This window comes from Amblyomma americanum, chromosome 3 (genome assembly GCF_052857255.1).
Source record: "Amblyomma americanum isolate KBUSLIRL-KWMA chromosome 3, ASM5285725v1, whole genome shotgun sequence".
In the NCBI taxonomy this organism is placed as follows: Eukaryota; Metazoa; Arthropoda; class Arachnida; order Ixodida; family Ixodidae; genus Amblyomma; species Amblyomma americanum.
This window is the reverse complement of record NC_135499.1, coordinates 213,025,421-213,045,464: the sequence shown is the minus strand read 5'-3', so window position 1 is coordinate 213,045,464 and position 20,044 is coordinate 213,025,421. Positions and strand designations below refer to the sequence as shown.

The 20,044-nt window shown below is 46.4% G+C and overlaps 2 protein-coding genes across 4 annotated transcripts; one reads left to right on the top strand and one right to left on the bottom strand.

Moving 5' to 3' along the window:
* The first annotated feature begins 1,173 nt into the window (after positions 1–1,173).
* Positions 1,174–10,918, top strand: JTBR (jumping translocation breakpoint protein JTBR). 2 transcript variants are annotated; one of them, XR_013313442.1, is made up of 4 exons: positions 1,174–1,441; positions 1,534–1,678; positions 1,924–3,676; positions 8,282–10,918. XR_013313442.1 is itself a non-coding variant. In XM_077659892.1 (4 exons), the coding sequence occupies exons 1-4, from the start codon at positions 1,386–1,388 to the stop codon at positions 9,318–9,320; spliced, it is 441 nt and encodes a 146-aa protein (XP_077516018.1). In that variant the 5' UTR covers positions 1,256–1,385; the 3' UTR covers positions 9,321–10,918. The 2 variants fall into 2 exon arrangements, 1 of the variants encoding a protein (XP_077516018.1); XM_077659892.1 differs by having other exon boundaries at positions 1,256–1,441; positions 1,924–2,006; positions 9,164–10,918.
* A 4,750-nt stretch (positions 10,919–15,668) lies between these two features.
* LOC144126017 (perilipin-2-like) lies at positions 15,669–19,992 on the bottom strand. 2 transcript variants are annotated; one of them, XM_077659888.1, is made up of 6 exons: positions 19,868–19,992; positions 19,303–19,718; positions 18,565–18,702; positions 17,094–17,429; positions 16,095–16,370; positions 15,669–16,002 (listed from the first exon to the last, which is right to left on the bottom strand). In XM_077659888.1, the coding sequence occupies exons 2-6, from the start codon at positions 19,687–19,689 to the stop codon at positions 15,880–15,882; spliced, it is 1,260 nt and encodes a 419-aa protein (XP_077516014.1). In that variant the 5' UTR covers positions 19,690–19,718; positions 19,868–19,992; the 3' UTR covers positions 15,669–15,879. The 2 variants fall into 2 exon arrangements, with proteins under 2 accessions (XP_077516014.1, XP_077516016.1); XM_077659890.1 differs by having other exon boundaries at positions 19,873–19,975.
* Between the last annotated feature and the right edge of the window lie 52 nt (positions 19,993–20,044).

Genomic DNA, 20,044 nt, shown 5'->3' with positions numbered 1-20,044 from the left:
ACTCATGATTAGCCTTCGGCTTAACTGCCTGTGATATTTTGCACAATAGTGTATATAGAGCTCGTTCGGTCGAAAAGCCGTCGGCATATTAGTAGTCGGCACCGCATGTCGGAAATAATTCGAGGCTGTGTAAAAAAAATTGTATCATGGTAATTTGTGGTTCTAGTGATTGATGATTGGCGTGTGATAGGTGATGACGAGTTGATGGAATTGAAATTAACTGATTACTTGATGAGTTAAAGAAATGAAAAAGTGAAAAAAATTGGAAAAGTGGGTTCAAAAGTGTCAAAATGCTCAGAATGAACAATGCTTGATGATGCAATTTATGAAAATTTAAGTGTATAATCGATCAGTTCATCAGGAAAAAGTTAAAAACGCGTTCAAAGGTAGGTGTCAACTACTCAGAATGGAAAGCCTAACCCATTACGCTACCGCGTCATACCCTTAAGGCGGAGCTGAAGTGTCCGCTCCAATTTTTCTTCCTTGTAATTATTTTTATCACCTTTTTTAATACTACGCCCACCGCAAGTACACGTAGTACAGAATGGTAGAACCCGTGAAGCAGTAGCGGCGGGCGCGGCTGGTTCGCTCGTTCGACTTCCCTAAACAGATGGCAACACCTTCCTTTCATTGTCTGGGTTGTGTTTTTGCAGGCGACTGCGGTTTTCTCTTTTTGCCACACGAATATGCAAAATACTGGAGCCAAATGCACTGCTATACAAAAAATTCAAGATGCGATTTCAGCGCGAATTTTTAGTTTGGACAAAGCAGTGCTAAAGGCAAATTTCTTATTAGTAGGTATATCAAGCTAATGATGTATACTTTACACTGGAGGAGATTCGGTGGCACCTCTTATAAGCGTTTATTTTCTGGGAAAGCCGAACACCCGGCGGGAGGATTCTGAAGCCCATTTGAATAGCCGGATGGTTCCCGGCAGCTTGGAGACGTATGTCATGACCAACGTGCTCACGAAACAACTTTCATGTTGACGGTATTTTGTAGACTTTTATATTCATGAAAAATCAAAGCGGAAGGATTAGGTGTGTGACGAATAACGTATGGACACGAACTTGCAGATTCGATATTAGGCCGCACAACAACGGGAAAAGAAAAGGGAGAATCTTTTCCTAGGCACTTAACGTCTTGTTTTGTTTATCTTGGCTCCCTGGCACTGAGAAGGCGGCAAACATTGAAAAGCAAAAGTTTGCTTCTTCGCTTGGCTGATCACAATGCACGCCTCAACGCAAGCCAATATGCAACACCACAAACACGACTCGACCAAGTACTCGACATGTAAACAACATGGCGGCTTCCAGGTCGGCAGTCATGGAGAATTCGACTCAAGGATAAAAATATTGGCTCCTAATGATACGACTGGACTCACCATGATTGAAGTGTGCTCCCTAAAACGCATAATATTCCTCACCGTGTTTCTGATAGGGTAAGTTTACTCGCATCTCTCTGTAGTCTGTCTTTATTAGCAGCAGACAAGTGGTGTTATCGGTTACGAGTTACGATTTTGCATCACAACAGTGCTTGCCTCATGATCCTGACGCTAGAAAGCATTCTGTCAGACCACGACGGTGATCGGAATGGCTCAAATTCCTCGGAGGGCTGCTGGGAGAGGGAAGATTACATCATCAAGCAGAAGTGCGTGCCTTGCACCGAATTCGAGAGGGTGAGTAACTCGACCGGACGTGCTAAGTACAACGGCGTGCTCCGCAACTTTGCCGTCGCTGTCTGAAGTTGTTCTCAGCAAAGTATTTCATTTGCATGTGGTTTGAATCTGCCCATCTGAGGGCGAAGTTTATATAATAATTATCCGACCCCTCGAGGGGCGTAGCCACTTTCATTTGGTTTATGTGCGCTGTTCGCTCTGTTAATTCAAGGCCGTTATCTGTTCTTATACATGATTCTTTTCAGGCGAGCAAGCACCTTCCGATATGCATCCAGTCGAAGTACAGAGAGCTTGTCACTTGCAAGAACTCGGGGGACGTGTACCGCAGGTACAGTAGTTATTGCAAGTGTCTCGTTTTTTTTTTTTTACTGCATCTTTTGCGGATATGCTGATACTGGAGTTTAAAAGCGTTGCCGTTAAAAAAAAAAAAAACTAACGAACCTGCGCTCAATATCTCTTTTCAACCACTATTATGGTGCCAAGCGGTGTTCCACAAGTTGAGGGCCTCCTTCTCTAGCCTAGGTGGATCTAGTGAACTGGAATCGTGGACTTGGGCCAGCTCACCATGGAACAGATTTTCCTATTCCTGGTTGGATGCTCCTGTGAAGAGAGTCGTGGCATGTCTAGCAGATATGGGCTTCAAGCTTAGTGCGTTACAGACAGCTTCTACTAGCATAATTTAATTTTGACCTCCGCCTGTGGTTTTTCTCACCAGTTCGTTGCATTTCTAGGTTGCACATGGATATTATTAATCTGGAAACTCACAGCAAACGTCCAGCCTATTGCATATCGAGCTCTCGCAAAGTAGTGCTCGTATTGGTATAAATATGAGCGCTTGCTTTGCTGGCTCATGGCCTTTAAACTGTTTTATTTAGTGCACCCTAAAATTGTTGGCTTTCATTGTTCATTACCATCATTAAAAATTCATTAGAACTTTGTTGCAGTTTATGTGCTGCAAGCATAGATATTCACAAGAAGCTGGCCATCAAATATCTAAATTGTCTTTGCTCCACCCTGCCTTTGTGCATATGATATACATAATGAAGGGGAAAAGTACATTACTCTGAAATTTTTCTAACTTTCTTGAGTTTTTGCCTGTATTGTACATCTGCACATTGAGGAAGTTGCGTGGTTACAGTGCTATCAGTTGGTGACTTCAAAGAATCTCTCCATTTGGTGTAAAGCTGCAATTTAGATAAATGCTGTTGTTTTTTGGTGCTGGGCTTTGGTTTCTGGCTTTAGCAGCAGCATCTATAACGAACTGGACAAACTCTCATGGACTTTTTTGCGCGTTTTTCTGCCATCCCGAATCTTGCTTTGTGGTTTCTGTTGCATCAAAATTTATTTGTTAAATTATTTATGCAAGGTGCCCCTAAGTGTCCTTTTTCGAAGGTATTACAAGGGGATGTGTATTCAGGGGTGTTGGGAGGGCAGGTAGTGTACAAGGAAATAGGAAATGTCAAAAACTGACTGTTACATGTTGTGCCGCCTCTGCTAACTGCCACTTAGACAAACTTTTGGGCATGTTGGTTTGAATTCTTGGGCTTTACCTAAAGGTAAAATGGAACTGTTCTCGAAGCCTCTAGTTGGTTTTTATTTTATCACTGCCATGCATGCGCTAAACAGGCTTCATATTTTGGTGCACCTGTGCGATATGCAGTTGTGAGCGCACCATCTAACCTTGTGTGATGTGTCTTGCCTTGTGAATGTCTTACAATGAGAGCTGTTTCGAGGACATTGTAGCACCAGGTCTCGCATTGCCTCATCTGTTGATTTAGTCTGCTTAACACAAGATGGCCCTGAAAGTTCTTGACTTTGCACTTTAACAGCAGCTTATACTGTTTATTAACAACTTGATGAAAAATGTCTTAAACACAGCATCACTAAAAAGCTGCACACGCACTCTTTTATTTAGATCATGTAGGCTTATTAAGCAAATATTGCACTTCAGTTGTTACTTCTTTGTGCACTGGATTTTATAGCATGCTATAACCCAGTGTGATAAAGATGAAGTGTGGCAAGTGCGCTGCACGCACTCGCGCGCATGGGAGGAGAGAAGACGACGAAGTAAGAGAATACAGATCGGCTCGACCGTATGCTACGTGTACTGTTTCATTGCTAATTATCATTACTACGATACAACATATTTTGGCGACGAGGATGCTGTTTTGATTCGGGACCTTCACGTGGCCTGCTCACCATCCGTCATGAGCTTTTCTGGGCTTCAGCCACCACCACCCTTCCTGCCGACTCCTGGTCGTCCTGCCCTTCCATGGGAGCAATGGGAGCTGGCGTTCAGGAATTACATGCTGGCCTCTGGTGCCTCTACTCTGGGCTCTGGGCGCGGACAGGCGGAAGGCCATCCTGCTGAATTGCCTCGGACTGGAAGGTCAGCGCATTTTTTATACATTGGCGCCGCCATCGTCCACTCCAGCGCCTACAGCTGCGGCTTCGCACTCCGGTGACGAGGTGCCCCGCCTTGACGAATTTGATGCGGCGATATCCATCCTGTCGGAGCATTACAAATCGTCCGTGAATGTAATCGTCGCACGTCATCGCTTTCGCCGTCGAATTCAGGCTCCAGGAGAGACAACCGATGAGTACGTCGCTGTCCTTAGCAGCCTTGTCGGCGACTGCGGGTTTGGGACCATGGCGGACGATATGATCAGGGACCAGCTGGTGGAGAAGACCTCGAGTTGCCATCTGCGTGAGCGCCTACTCATGGAAGGCTCCTCCTTGACTCTGTCGCGCGCCATGCTTCTTGCTCGACAGTGTGAGCAAGCTTCCCGGGAAGCCAGGGAATTGGCTGAGGAGGACGCTCCAGTACATCGTGTGAGATGCGAGCGCGGATCGAGACAAACACCACCTCAGGCCCATTGCTGCAAGTGCCAAAGTCAACCATCACAACATGCTGCTGCAATACCAGAGCGCATGTGCTACCGCTGCGGTTCTACAACTCACTTAGCGAACAACCCTGCATGCCGAGCCCGCAACCGCAAGTGTCGTCGGTGCGGCAAGGTGGGCCATTTCGACTCTCTCTGCAAGTCGTCCGACCGTCCTGTTCAAGTTCAGCAAGTTGCAGATACTGCTGACACATCGTCGATGCCGGATGGCTCCAGCAGTGCGTCTATTCTCAATGTTGAAAGTAAAAAAAACGGAATTTTCGCCTCAGTCCTGATTGAAGGCAAGTTCATCCGCTTCCTGATTGACACCGGCTCATCTGTGTCAATTATTTCTGAAGATCTATACCACCGATTCTTCGCTAAATGTTTCCCGCTTAATTCAACTGCAGTTCAACTATTGGACTATTCTAAGTCTCGGATTGTAGTCCAAGGGTGTTTTGTTGCCACAGCAAAGTTCCATGACCGTACCGCCTGCATCCTGTTGTACGTTGTCTCGGGAGGCACAACGCTGCTGGGCCTGGATTCCATTGCCGCTCTACAAATGAAGATCAAAGGTGCATCGTTGGAATGTCTTTCCATGACACCTGATACGCCTCTGTTACCTCCTGAGCTACGTCCACACTTCGAACATCTCTTCTCCAAGGAACTCGGAGTTGCTCGTGGCTACGTGCACAAAGTCAGAGTGCAGGATTCCGTTTCTCCTGTTGCTTGCAAGCTCCGACGGCTGCCGTTTGCCATTCGTCAGCAGGTGTCCGAGGAACTCCAGAAGCTTGAAGCTCAAGACATCATTGAACGGGTCGACGCTTCCAAGTGGATTTCACCCATAGTCGTGGCTCGGAAAAAAGATGGCTCCATCCGAATGTGCGTCGATTTGCGTGAGCCGAACAAGGCTATTGTGGTCGACAGTTTTCCTTTGCCTCAAACGGAAGAACTTCTACATAGCTTGGCCAGGTCACAGCGTTTTTCGAAGTTGGACCTTGCCTCGGCTTACCATCAAGTACCACTTAGCCCTGAGAGTCGGGAATTGACCACATTCATTACCCATGATGGCCTCTTCCTCTTCAAACGGGTGTGTTTTGGCCTTGCTTCGGCTTTTCAGAAGATGATGCACTTAATTTTAAAAGGGTGCAAAGGTGTCCTCTTCTACATCGACGACATCATAGTCCATGGCACCTCCCGACAGGAGCACCTGACCAACCTTCGTGCTGTTCTCGAGCGCCTGTCCCAAGCCGGACTCAAGCTCAACCACAAATGTGTCTTCGATGTTCCGAAGCTCACTTTCTTGAGGCATGTTGTCAGCGGTGAAGGACTGTTTCCGTTTTCTTCTGCCATCGAGGCGATTACGAAGGCTCTGACTCCATCTAACATCAGCGAGCTTCGCTCCCTCCTTGGACTTGCGGGTTTCTACTCCAAGTTTATCCCGCATTACTCCGACGTCGTTGAGCCTATGCGCGCCCTACTTCAAGGCAGCGACTCCGCCTTCACTTGGACTGCTGCTGCGGATTCAAGCTTCAAACTACTGAAGTCCATGTTGACGTCTCGTGACGTATTGCATTTTTTTGATCCTGCCCTTCCCGTGGTCGTAATGACTGACGCTTCCGGATATGGCCTTGGGGCAGTGCTTCAGCAAGACAACGGCCATTCCCTGCAAACTGTTGCGTTTGCCTCCCATACCTTGACACCCCAAGAAAGAAAGTACTCTGTTGGTGAACGTGAGGCCCTAGCTTGCGTTTGGGTGTGCGAACGGTGGCACGTGTATTTGTGGGGCCGGCCTTTTGTTCTACGCACCAACCACAGTGCACTTGTCATTTTGCTGTCGACGAAAGGAACGGGCCATCGGCCGTTGCGAATTTCATGTTGGTCGGCTCGCCTGTTGTGCTACAACTACACTGTAGAGTACCGCAAAGGCAATGACAACTCTGTTGCGGATGCTCTGTCTCGCCTTCCCTTACCGACCACATCGTGCAGTGAGCCCAGTGAGTTCGACGCCAGTGACGACGACTTCGTCTGCCTGCTATCGCCAGCCGTGACTCTACAAGAGCTTCAAGAGGCAACCATCAGCGACACGGCAGTTGCTCAAGCCATTCAGTTTACATCGGCGACATGGCCGGACAAGAAATCCCTACCGGAGAACCTTAGGCCATACTATCTCCTGCGCTCGGAGCTGTCCGTCGTGCAAGGCGTCTTGTACCGAGGTGACAGGCTCGTCGTCCCCGAAAGTTTGCGACGACGCCTCATGGACATCGCGCACGAGTCACACCCCGGGATCAGCCGCACGAAAAGTCGACTGCGAGAGCTCTACTGGTGGCCGCGAATGGACGAGCACGTCGAAGAAATGGTACGGACATGCGTCGTGTGCCAGTCCTGTGACAACTCGGCTCGTCCGGTGGCAGCTCCTCTGCAACCTGTCGCCTTCCCAGAGAAACCTTGGGATAAGGTTGCCATTGATATCGTGGGGCCTTTCGACCAAGCTTTCAGTGGCTGCCGCTTCGCGATTACTCTCATGGATTATTACAGTAAGTGGCCAGAAGTTGTCTTCGCTGATGCCATCACAACTCAAACCGTTCAAGAATTCCTGCTTGGCCTCTTCGCTCGTGAGGGTTACCCTCAAGAGATTGTCTCTGACCACGGACCTCAATTTTCATCGATGGCCATGCAAACTTTCCTCCGCGAACGGGGGATACGCCATTGCTACTCTTCAGTGTACCATCCCCAAGCTAATAGACTCGTTGAACGATTCAATCGAGTGCTTAAGTCCTACATTCAGCTAGCTCTGTGCGAGCGATGCCACCTACGTACAGCGATTGTGGACTACCTCGGTGTCTACCGCTGTACGCCCCATGCCACGACAGGAATTGCACCAGCTGTCCTACTTCATGGCCGGTTGCCCCGCACAAGACAACGTCGTAGGACTGCCGGATCAGTCCTTCTCAATGGATCCGACAAAAGCACTTAAGCTTTTGCGGCAGAGGCTTGACGAGAAACAAGCGCAATACAAGCTTTATGCGGACCAGCGGAGTGGCGCCCAGTGTCGTGACTTTCAGATTGGCCAGTACGTGCGTGTCCGCAAACCAAATGTGCGAGGCAAACTGTCAGCTCGGTTTTCGGAGCCTCGGAAGGTTGTGGAGCAGCGTGGACCTGCATCTTATCTGCTGGATGATGGGCGAGTGTGGCACTCGTCCAAGTTTTCTGCGGTTCGCCCAGAAGTAGTTCAGCAGCAACTGTCCTCCTCAGCTCCAGCGGCCCTTTTCGCTGATATTTCGCCGCCTATCGACGGCAACCGAATGCCGCCGCCCAGTCCACAGTCCGGAACCGTGGTCCAGGGTCCTTCTTCGGACGCGCCTTCAATCCATATGAAGCCAGCCGTTCCGCCCGCTCCGGAATCGGCAGCCGCTCCTCAACCCTCGTGTAGTAAATCCACAGCGGCAACTGCGGCTTCACCTCCTGCGCCGCCTCGCCGAAGTACTCGCAAAAAGAAGCGGCCCGCATGGTTCAAAGACTATGACATCCGCTAGACATTTTGTTTTTTTTAAGTGCGGCGGAAATGTGATAAAGATGAAGTGTGGCAAGTGCGCTGCACGCACTCGCGCGCATGGGAGGAGAGAAGACGACGAAGTAAGAGAATACAGATCGGCTCGACCGTATGCTACGTGTACTGTTTCATTGCTAATTATCATTACTACGATACAACACCCGGCAGTTAGTGAGCAGGGTAGCTACTGCTAAAGCAGCAGCTGTAGTTGATGCTTTTGTGGACGCAGTTGCTGTGATATGCATCCTTTTACAAAGAGTTGTTTCTAGAACATGTCAGCATAGAAGCATGCATCGGCCAATCCACTTTAGTCTTCTTAGTATGAGATGGCACCGCAATTTTGCTTTTACTCAATCCAGTTTGTTTAGCACGAGGAGGTGCTACTGGTCTCATACGCAAGGGCACTGTTGAAAATGCTTAAAGCGGCACTGTTAAAACGTTATGCAGCCAGTTGTCAATGTGAGGTGATATAAAATTGTTAATTGGCGGTTGGTGGTTGGTCAGCAGGCTCAGCTCAGTTCTCACTGAGTTCTGCAACTTACTCAACAAGGGTGCATTTTTTCTACGCTCTATTTATGTACAAGAGGCTAGCACTGTCCTGTTCTCTTGTGTGGAGGGGAACGCGGCCTCAAGTGCGTCATTAAAGAAAATTGTGAGAGATATGCAACGAGGTGACATATGGTTGGCAGCTCAAGGTAAGTTTAGTGCGTGCTACACAAGGCATGCATTTCTGCCTTCCATCATGTTAGCGATGTCAGGTAGAGAGGGAAGGCTTCAGTGGCAGAAACAGCACCATTCATTAAAGGTGCTTCAAAGCTGCTTCAAATACGAAGAACTAAAAGCACTTAATATTTTGGGTCATGCTTAGAACTATCCAGATGGCCTGGCGCTGTATGGTTTTAACACTACCATTTTGCCACTCTCTGTGGTATTGCCATGTTCGTGTGGTTATGTGCCAGTGTGCATGCAGACTTTTTTTCTTTTTTGATGGAAAATCTGTTGTGCCATTTGCACGCCCACTCAGCAGGGCATTTTAAACATGTGCTGCAGGTGTGACAATGAAAGGGAAGGGCAACACTTTTGGATCTTCGAAGGCAGCATGCTCGTCATGGGTCTGCTCAGCTCCCTCTCGGTCGTGCTTCGGCAGAGGCATCTGGACCGCAAGGTGATGGAGCGAATACAGCAACAAGTTGCGGCAGGCGTCTGATCCTGCCCCTCCTGTTGGGAGGACAATCTCATCACTGCTGCGAGCCATCATTATTTATAGGAATAAAGCCAAGTGTACATGTCTCCTTAGAAGACATGTAATAAACTGGCACTCCATTCTCTCTCCACTAGGAGCCGTGGTATCCACCATGTGGTAGATGTTGCATGCCTGAATTGCTAGCCCATATTCTGAAGCAATCGTATTTAGGGATATATTTTTCAATGTGTGTCTGTTGGCTGGAGGGACAAAACTGAATGTTTTGAAAGAATTGGCTCTCAAGCACGCATTGACACGAGTAGGGAGGCGCTATAAAATCCTGCAAGTTCCTATTAAAATTGTAATGTAGCTGTTTTTCTGCCATCTGTTAGTACTCTAGTATTTGCCCTATTAGCCGGTATGACGCTTTGTACTCATTAGTTGCACCCCACTTGTCTAGAGAACAGCCCTTCCATTCACATGTCAGACAGCACCCACGAAGTTCTTTCAGGCCACAATCGAACAGTAGACTTCCGGCTCTTTCTTTTGCCTTTTTTTGCTGGACCTGTATTGCCATCTTTTCAGGGGTCTCCCAACTTTGTACAACTTCTCCCCATAACTGCGATTTTTTTTCTTCCCAGAGGGATACCGAAAGTCAACTGTTGACTGTGGCGCTGTAGCCACTTAGTGATGTTTCTTGGTGCTTTTTCTGGCATTGACTTGTGGAAGTTCAGCGTGGGTGAAGACTACTTTACCCAAGAGGACATATATGTTCCTGGATTAGAAGACACAGAAAATTCATCTGGGTAGCTCAAGCTTAACATGGCAGAAGAGAGCATAGTGGTTTAATTAAGACATGTTGCAAATGCCCCGACCTCCAGCCAGAAGAAAACTGTGTTGAATTGTCATTGAAGGAGCAGCAGATACAATGGATTGGTACAAGTTAGTTTGTGCACAACAATGGGTTTCTGCTTAATGTCTGAAATGTGCAGAATAGCTCCTGGCTATGATAACTACTATGTGAGTAAAACTGATTAGGGTTTAGTAGTGCAGTTTGTTTTCAAGTGCAATAAAGAGTGTTGCGATACTACTGTGAAAGCCGAAACTGGACACATCATTATCATCAATGTCCACTGCAATGTAAGGCCTCTCCCAATGCCTATAGTCACCTTATCTTGGCAAACTAAATACTACAGCTGCTGCTATGCGACGCACTGTATGCCTTGTGTTGATTGCAATTCAACGGTTGAAATGGCACATACGTCTGTACGCTTTCCCAGAACTGAGCTACCACGCCCCGTGACATTTCCCATGAAAGAAGTGGCGAAAGTGGTTTTCTGAGAATGAAACCTTGTCGGTGGCATAATGCTGTACCTCATGACAGCATAGACACATGTGAGAAATTCTAGAAATATCAGGCTGAAATTAATTCCCAGCTTGTTGTCTGCAGTTTTTCTTTCCTTAGAAATGTGAATGCTACGATCATAGGCTGGTCTTTTTACCTGGCTTCAATAGAATTTGTATGTTTTCAGGTGTTTGCATTAGATATGTATGAGTCATTTCATTCTGTCACACAGTCGACATGGCACATGTTTAATGAATAAAGCTATTCTGTATTTCCAGGGAGCAGTTTATATTGTTGATTTTATGTATCATTTAACTGTGGCTCATGTTCAGAGTATTGGGCATTTCTGCTTATGTATATATTCTGGTATTTCATGTCATGTACTGGCAATCATTGCTTCAATCTAGATGCTAGGACTGACCTAAAGCTACTTTTGTAACTTCGTGTTCGATAGGTAGAAGTTAATACTACTGAAAGCCTCGATATATTTATTTTCATTTCAGGGCTGGAAATTTAATAAGCACCGAAATTAGGGCTGACAAATGCTCCTAATCAAATAATTAACAAGCAGGAGTGCATCATTATTATTATTAAGCTTCCATAATTTACCGTCTGTATAAGTGATCCTGAATGCTGTAGAGACCTGCCTGCCACTGTGGCTTAGTGAGCGGAGTGTTCAGCTGCTTTGCTCAGTGTTTCTTTGGCATGTAAAAATTTATCAGCTGTTCACCATGCTCTATACATTGTTTCGAAATGAAATCCAGGGTTCGACGGAAACCCGTCTGGTCGGGTATGTTCATGGCGGAAAATCTTCAAGCGCCGACCAATCGTTAAAAAAGATGACGTTTCGGCCCCGGCTTACGGGGGCCTTGTTCACAATGAAAGAAAGACAGGAGTGAAGGTAAGTTGTATAGGTTTCATGGTATGACGCAAGCAGCGGGAGTATATCGGGGGTAGATTGCGTGTTTGCCGTCGTCTGAATATAAAAAGATTCTAGGTAAAGCCTTGTTGTCTTGCTCTTTTCTTTTCCGATTATCTTCGTGCCGTCCCAGTCGATGTCATGGCCCTCAGAGATAGCATGATCAGCCAGTGCGTTTGTTGCCACGCGCTTGTTGACATCATTGTGGTGCTGCTGCAATCTTTTTCGAAAATCACCTGTTTCACCGATATAGACATGCTCACAATCAGCGCAGGGAACCCTATACACGATGCCCGGGAACTTCTCCTTCTTTATCTTGTCTTTCACTGTAACCAACGCATGTCGCAGCTTCTGCGTGGGTACATGTGCGACGTCGACTTCGTACGACTGGAATATGCGGGATAAACTTTCACTTACTCCGGGGACGTAAGGTATCGGAATCCTTTTCTTCTTCTCTCGCTGGGATTGCTGTGGCGGCGGGTTAGCTAGGCGATTCTCGGATTTTTGTATAAAAGAACTGGGACAGCCCGAAGCCATCAGGTCGCGGTGAACGGTGTCCAGATTTGTCTTTTTCTCTTCCAGTGTAGAGCAGAGGTTCTCCGATCGGCGGACAAGCGAGGCGACAACGGACTTCTTGTGACAGGTCGGGTGTACGGAACTGAAGTTGAGGTACATGCCAGTGTGCGTGTCCTTCCATACATTGTTTCGTATGAACTGCAACTGTTTAAGAAAAGCAGCACCATCTATCTCACCTGGCCTAAGCTTGGCTAGTATACTTGCTATTGTAGCTATTTGCAGCAGGATCCACTTATGCAAAGGCACTGCAAATTTAGTAACAGCATTCTATTTGTTTTCAACTTTGTTAGTTTTTGTATATAAAGCCACTGACTTGGAAAGAGCCGTGGCACCTGACTGGGCTAATGGCGTTACTCAAGTATGTGCTCCTCTGGAAACCAGCTTCAGACGAGTGTCATGTTTTAGTGTAAATCATGCGGCTGTAAAAAGAGCTGCTTGATGGAAATTCATATTCGCAGCATTAAAACAAAAAAGACTGCAGTGACGTAAAAGAAACCCGGCTTGGTTAGCTGGCTTTTTACTTTACTCATGCTGGCATGCATATAAGGAGCAAGGCAATTGTTCTTTGGGCAGTTGTTCACTCCCCACACTCTTCAATGCAGATTTTAAATTTTAACCGTTGTTTACCAGCTGCCTATGTGCTGAGTTTCTAATGCTAAACAGAATATTTTCTGCGGGGGAATTAGCCCTCACAGCAATTTGTTACTGCTTCTTCTTTAACTTAATTGCTTTTAAATTACTTTTACTCCTGAAAAATGCACCTCAGTAAGCAAACCTGTCTGAAAAACTTGACTCTTGTTGTGAATACATTGTCAGAATTAGTGACTGAGCGGATACCTCAATCACCTAGACTTGCAGTGCTGTATACAGCCAAGAATGCCTATTTCCTGATGACAATAAAATTCTGCATACTTCTGAGTAAGAGTCAGCCAAGCGTATTCACTCTTAGAAGCTAACCAAGCATTTTTCATGCTGTGTAACTGTAAGGTTGTGTAAGCAAGGAAAATTGGCTTTTGAGGAATTGAAATAGTGCTGTGTCTGTCTCACATATCTCGGTAGGCACCCGAACCACGCCCTAAGGCAAGGGATGAGGGAGGGAGGGAGGAAAAAAAAAAAGAGGTGCCATAGTGGAGGGCTCCGGAATAATTTCGACCACCTGGGGATCTTTGACATGCACTGATATCACACAGCACTCGGGCACCTTTTGCCTTTCACCTCCATCGAAACTCAGCCGCCGCGGTCGGGTCCGAACCCGGGTACTCCAGCTCAGTAGCCGAGCAACCTAACCACTGAGCCACCGCAGCGAGTGTAAGCAAGGAGAATGGCATTACTGGAATGTGTGGTGGGATAACTGTAGGTTGAAAATCAAGTTCTGTGGAGTATATTCAGCATGCCTTACTCTTTAAGAAACCTTTATGCAACATAGCAACATAAGTGTGAGTATTCATTATACCTTAGCAACACATCTCTTCCTACAGCACATATAATTTTAATTTTAGTGTCAAGAAACAGGTTTTATTCATGGAAAACAATGGTCTTGTAAACAATGTGCAGAGAGCATCATGGCACTTAAATAATAGAGTTCATGGCCTCCAGCATTCCAGAATTTCGATGAGAGAACATTTTACTTTAAACCCAGTGTATTACCTTAGAAGTAATGACAGCGTGAGAATAAAGCAATAATGCTACTCTTATATGCATACTGTTCACATTTTTAAAGCTGAACAGCGAAAGCAACTGGCTGTTTTTGTGTACACGAAGTACACACCTGAGTGTGAAGTTTCAGAGCAGCAACATTGTTTAAGCAGGGTAGTGCATGGGCACCCACACTTATGTTGTTGCTGAAGATTCGCGTGCTGCCTAAGGGTGTACTGAAGCATAAAGCATACTCCATAGCCCTTGATTTTCAGACTGCAGTTATCCCACTGCACATTCCAGTAATGCCATTCTCCTCCTTGTTTACACTAACTTAGTTACAAAGCATGAAAAATGTTTGGTTGGTTTCTAAGATTGAATACTTTGGGCTGGTTCTTATTCACATGAAAGTATGTAAAATTTTATTTTCATTATAAAATAGGCATTCTTGGCTGTATACAGCGTTGTGAAAGTCTCTGGTAGTTGAGGTAACCTCTCAGTCATTGTTTCTGACTCTGTATCCACAACAGGCGTTAAGCTTTCCTGAAGGGCTTGCTTCCTGAGGTCAATTTTTTAGGAGTAAGAGTAATTAAGTGCTAGAAGCAGTAATCATTGCTGTGCTAGCTATAGGGTATACACCAGCTTGTACGACATTGCAGGTGATTCCAAAAGCATAACAGAAAGGAACAGCGTGAAGACGGGATGAAGAAAAGGTGCCGATACAATTTACACACACGTCCAGTCTTCTTGCTGTTTTTTTTTTAAGTTTTGGCCAACCAACTAGACCATAACAGTACCCTTCTGTACTCCACAAGCATAGTGGCACAGTGCAGTTTTGCGGCATATGGGAGCCCGGGTATGTAAAAAAAATGAGGTGTGGCCTGTAACAGCTGGTTTTCAAATTTTCTGTCTTCCTAAATATTTAGTCCAAAAACTGAGGAGTTCAAGCCAGGCACAGGAGAGGTGGCCTTTGCAAGACTTTGCCGCATGTGGTAAGCCAGAAACCAGAAATGGGGACCAGTGTGCTTGTCAGACATGTCTATAACTGTTCCAAGTTCTTGGCACCCTCTGTGGGATGAGCTGCCATTTGAGATGAACAGTTTTTTTGTAACCTCCAACTAAATTCCGGCCAGAGCCAAGAACCTAATATTGTGGGCAAAGCATTTGGGGTCTGACGAAGCTGCAAACGTTCATAGGGTTCATTGTAAATGTTGGACACAGGTTTACCAGTCATAGGCTTTTTGCCGGTGTAATATCTGGCAAAGCACTCTTAGCTCTCAACTATTAAGGATAGGTTCTTCAGTATAAGAAAAAAAAACTTTCATTGGCTTTGGGCCCCCCCGAGTTGTGTTGCTGAGTGACACTGTACACTATATAATGCAGCAGCTACTTATGTTTATCCAGATTGTAGCACAACGGATGGTTTTACACTTCTTTTAGTAGCCAGATGCAATTTCCAAATGCTAACAGCGAGGCCATCCCACAATTTGAAAGCAGCAAGCATGATGCAGCCTGTTGAAGGATAAATGTTTTAAGGTTTTCACTGGATTATATATTGCAGCCGAAAACTTGAGTGGCTATACAGCACTCTACAGGCAATCAGAACTTCAGCTGACTATATTTCACAGTATTTTCGTGCAGCTAACCTTTCTGCTCGAGTGATCAGAGGTGATGCTGTATTCCTGATGGCCAATGTTGTACATTTCATGCGAGGGACTCCCTGTTTTGAGCTGCCCTTATTTTAATTTCTGAAATAGTCTGTTTCCAAAAAAAAAACAAGCAACAAACAACAGCCTAGTCAATTCAAACCTTAACAGCGCAGTGAGGAGTTTATGACCACAAGTGAGCATACCAAGCACAGTTTTTCACAGAAGTATTCAGGAATGTTTGAAAACAATTTATTTACCTAAATAAAACCTTTATTCATGCTGCAACATACATCAAATACATGTGCAGTGGCTAAGTGGGCTTGGAAGTGGTTGGCTGAAAAGTCCACCTCAACGTGAACTGCATTCCGTCAGTGTATGTGCACCATGCAACACCAGATGTGCATTGCGTATATATTTTTTAAAGCTTTATGCAAAAGACAAAAAATAAATGAAGTACAGCTACAAAGATTCATCAGCAGAGGACTCTTCCTCGGACGAGCCAACTGTTCTCGTCGTGTCCGAGCCAAATGATGTCATCTCTGTTGGTGTTGGAAGCAGGCGTTCCACTACAGGAAGCGTAGCCTGTAAACAAAAATCAGAATTGTATTTACGTTAACAAATACACTATCAACTGTTCGCTACAACCTTTATTAATCAATCTGAACCATCCTTACCAGCCAGTCCAATGACTGGTGAATGAAGAGGCGGACGGAGTACTCCAGCCGGATTGACTGCAGGTGAAGGCTGTTGAGGGTGGCCGTTGTCAGCTCGTGGATGGTGTTGACACCTGTGAGGGTCTGGAGCATGTCTGAAGAGGAGTTGAGCAGATGACTGTAGGACTCTTGCAGCTGGGAGGACATGCCCCGAACCAGGACCGCCGGTTGCTCAAGGGCCTTGGTGGCAGCACCCAGTGCACTACGGGCTGCCGTAAGCACAGTCATCTGAATGTTCTGTACACAGAGAAGGAAGAAAATGCCAATTTATCCCGCTACGAATAAGAAGGTACAAGCATTAAATGTCTGCACTGGAAAACCCCTCCGTGGCACTTTGGGAACAAGTATTGTCAACCTTTTTACTTCCTGGCACATTTTCCACCCTTTTGATCTCAGTTTATGGTGTACAATGGAAGTACCAACATGTCCTTCCGACTAAACATGGCCACATGATGAAGAAACGTGGGCAGTGGGAGCTGTATGCGCAGAAGAGTGCACATGCAGTGTAAGCAGAAGCCAACCCTCGAAATTATTCATAAAACTGCAATGGCAGATTTCCTGACAAAATAACTGAAGGTGCAAATAGCAAGTGGCTTCACAGCAGAGGGGGCATAATGCCACAGTGCTATGTTAAATAGCAACTTTATCTTGACAACTTTGCTATGCTCTCACAGTAGCTCTGAAGCTGAGCAGCTTGAGTCCACCAATAAAAAAGCGCCGAATGTTCCGAGAGCAAGATTCTTAGAATCTATCCGTTAGCATACTAAAGAGTCTCCAGGAATATACTGTTATTACCCCACAGCGATATTCCGTTCAGTATCGCCGAGCTTGCTCTTCAAAACCTGCCGAGTGCTACTGCTATGGATTTCGTGTGGAGTTAACTGCTCAATGCACCACTGTATTTGGATTTCAGAACCTGCCTCAAAAATACTTTGCTCTAATGGGCTGAGGATGGCAGACCTTAGCCTGTGCCTCGTCAGTGGGCTCCTTGAGCAGGCCCTGGAGCCAGGCGGACTGGAGGCTCATACGGGCCAGGGTCTCTTGGAATGACTGGTTGGTGCTGGAAGCCAGGCTCTGCTTCATGCTCTGGATCAGCTGAAGAGCTGCCTGGAAGCGCGACAGGGAGTCGCCAGCATAGCGCTGCAGCACACTCAGCTGCAGGGCAGCATGGCGCGAGGCACAGGTCGTCATCTTGCGAGAAATGCTGTCCAGGCGCACCAGCAGAGCCACGTCTTCCGGGGGCATGACCCCATCGCCCCCTTCCTTCTTCACATCTATGCCAAGCGATGCAATGTGCTGCAAGGAAGTGGAAGCAGTCAATGCAGTAGACAATGCTGTGGACAATGGAATGCACCCTGCAGCAACGCATGGGCTAGTGTCATTCTTGCCGAATAATTGCTAATTCAATTCTAACCTGGTTTTCCTCTCCATTGCTGGTTTGAAAAACCATGCGACTGGTATTGCTGGCATGAGCCAGTAGCCCCATAGGTATGTTTTTTTTCTTCTGAGCAATGGCATAGTACACAAGCATCTATCCTCTCTTTAGAAACTATGAAACAAATGAGCCAGGTGCAGTGGCTGAGTAGGGCAGAATAAAACTGACTGAAGAAATCATATGAAGATATTGCCGCTTGGCTACAGGAGTGTAAAGTGGTTGCAGACTTTCAGTAGGAACAGTGAATTTAAAAAAAAAATAAACTTTTTTGAGTGAAAGGGACAAGATGACTGTGGGGTGACTGACTGAAGATGCATGCTTTCATTATTGCCACATGACCAATTGAATCTACTTTTTGGCAAAATAGTATTTAATTTGTTTTCCTTACTTAGTAATGGAAACAGTTTTCTAGTTCCTGTAGATATGTGACCACGCATCAAAAACACTTCATAGCATGATATCCAAACATGCACAGTGTACAGCAAGCATAAACTACAAAAAAAATACATGCAGGAAGAACTTTCACTAGCATAAAGCATTTCTATTACATGCTGGTTCCTACCCTGTCTCAAAATCTGTATGATTTCTTTCACGGCATATCCCTGCATTTGATTTTGCTATATTAAGGTAAAAGAAATTACCATATACCAATACTTTACAACATTGAACGCCATTAAGCTGTTGGTATCTTCCATGTGCAAAGTAATTGGCACAGAACAATAAAGCAATAATTTGAGGTACTGGTGCCAGTATCAGCATCTAGCAATAAGTTAATGGGCTAAGTTTCAGAAACCAGAAAATTGAAGTGCGTGGTTTGAACATTTGCCACATTATGAGATGTCTGTTGCCAACGGCGTTCTGTGCAGAAACAGCGAAGGAGCAAAAGCTTTCTTAGTGACCACCATCTTTCACTTTGTGCTGCATGATAACCGGTGTCAACGAAGGGCAGAGCTGCGCACTGTTTTCGCTTGCAAATGTAGATATCAAAGTGCATACCTGGTCCAGAGTTGCCTCAGCTGCCACAAGTGCCTGTTTGGTGTAGGTCAGGACTTGCTCCTGGCATTGCGAAAGAGTCGCCACAGGATGTGCCACCATGTGGACTGCTCCACCAGAGACATTTTTGATGTTATTGATCTGCAATCAGGGAAGGATTCAAACCTTCCTTGTAGCAGGTACAAGGTGCGAGCGAGCTTCGCGAAAAGATAACTATGATCTCAACAACCCACTCAACTATGCTATCAGGCATCAACCAGGATGTACTTACAGTAGTGAGTCATAGAAGGAAAGACACCCCTTTCTGACGCTACCACGTTACGTTCGACAACCTCGGAACCCTCAATTATCTTTCAGCGAAATCCTATAAAAGTACGAGAAAAGACAGCAGTTCTGCGCGGACACAATTTTCAGCAAGCAAACGACGTAATGTTAAAAGTATACAAAATCGCCAGGCCATTCACTTTGTTCCGCTTGGCCATGAGGCTGACACTAAGTCAAAGTAAATCCACCAGTGCAAGTTACTTCGACAAAACCACTCAAATAATACAGAGCGCGGAATAGGATAATGACGCAATATTACCGAGTAAGCAACAGCAACGAAATAACGGCACGTAATCGTCGCAAGATCAGACCGATTTCCTGTCTTGCGCCTCGGGAGGAGATCTACAAACGCGATCGTCCCGAGTACCAGTACATGCAAGGTGACCTGCCTCTCGCCGACAAACGCGCAGCACGTACCCCTGCAATGCCGTAATCCTTGACGTCGCCGTACTTTTTGCGCCCGTATTCGACAGCGTCGCTCACGATCTGCTCAGGCGCATTCTTCTTGACGTCTGGGTAGACCTCTTCGAGCTTGTCGAGTCCCTTGCAAGCCAGGCCGTCGACGAAGCTGATCGGCGCTGCCAGTTTGTCCATGACAGGCTGGCTGGTAGCAAGGGCCACCGCGGCAGATTTCTCGGCGGTGCCGATCGCGTACGCCAAGAGACCCGGGTTCGCCTTCGCTCGAGCATACGACTGCGCCGCGATCTCCCACAGGCTGGAGACTGCGGGCAGCTCGCCCAGGCGCACCACGAAGTTCGACTGCACGGCCTGGCGGGGCGGTGCCTCGGTAGTGGCCTCCGGCATGTTTTTCCTGATGCGAGCGACGAGGAAAGCTGCAAGGGAAACAAAGCTGAGATGTGAAACGATCTCAGCTACCACTTGCTGTTAGCTGTCGAATTGATCGACACTTCAAACGCGCGGTACTGAACAGCTGAGCGTAGAACACAACAAAACGTAGCGACAAGGGGTAAAACAAACATGCCTTACAACACTTTAGAAGCAGCGAAATTCTGCAGAGCGAGGTGTTGATGTAATCGCGACGAAATTGAGCACATGCTTATATACCCGTGATATGCCAACGGAACTGTCGTAGGAGCACGTTACGTGAACTTCCGGAGAAACCAAAACCAGCCCATAAAACTGTGAAACCGAAACCGAA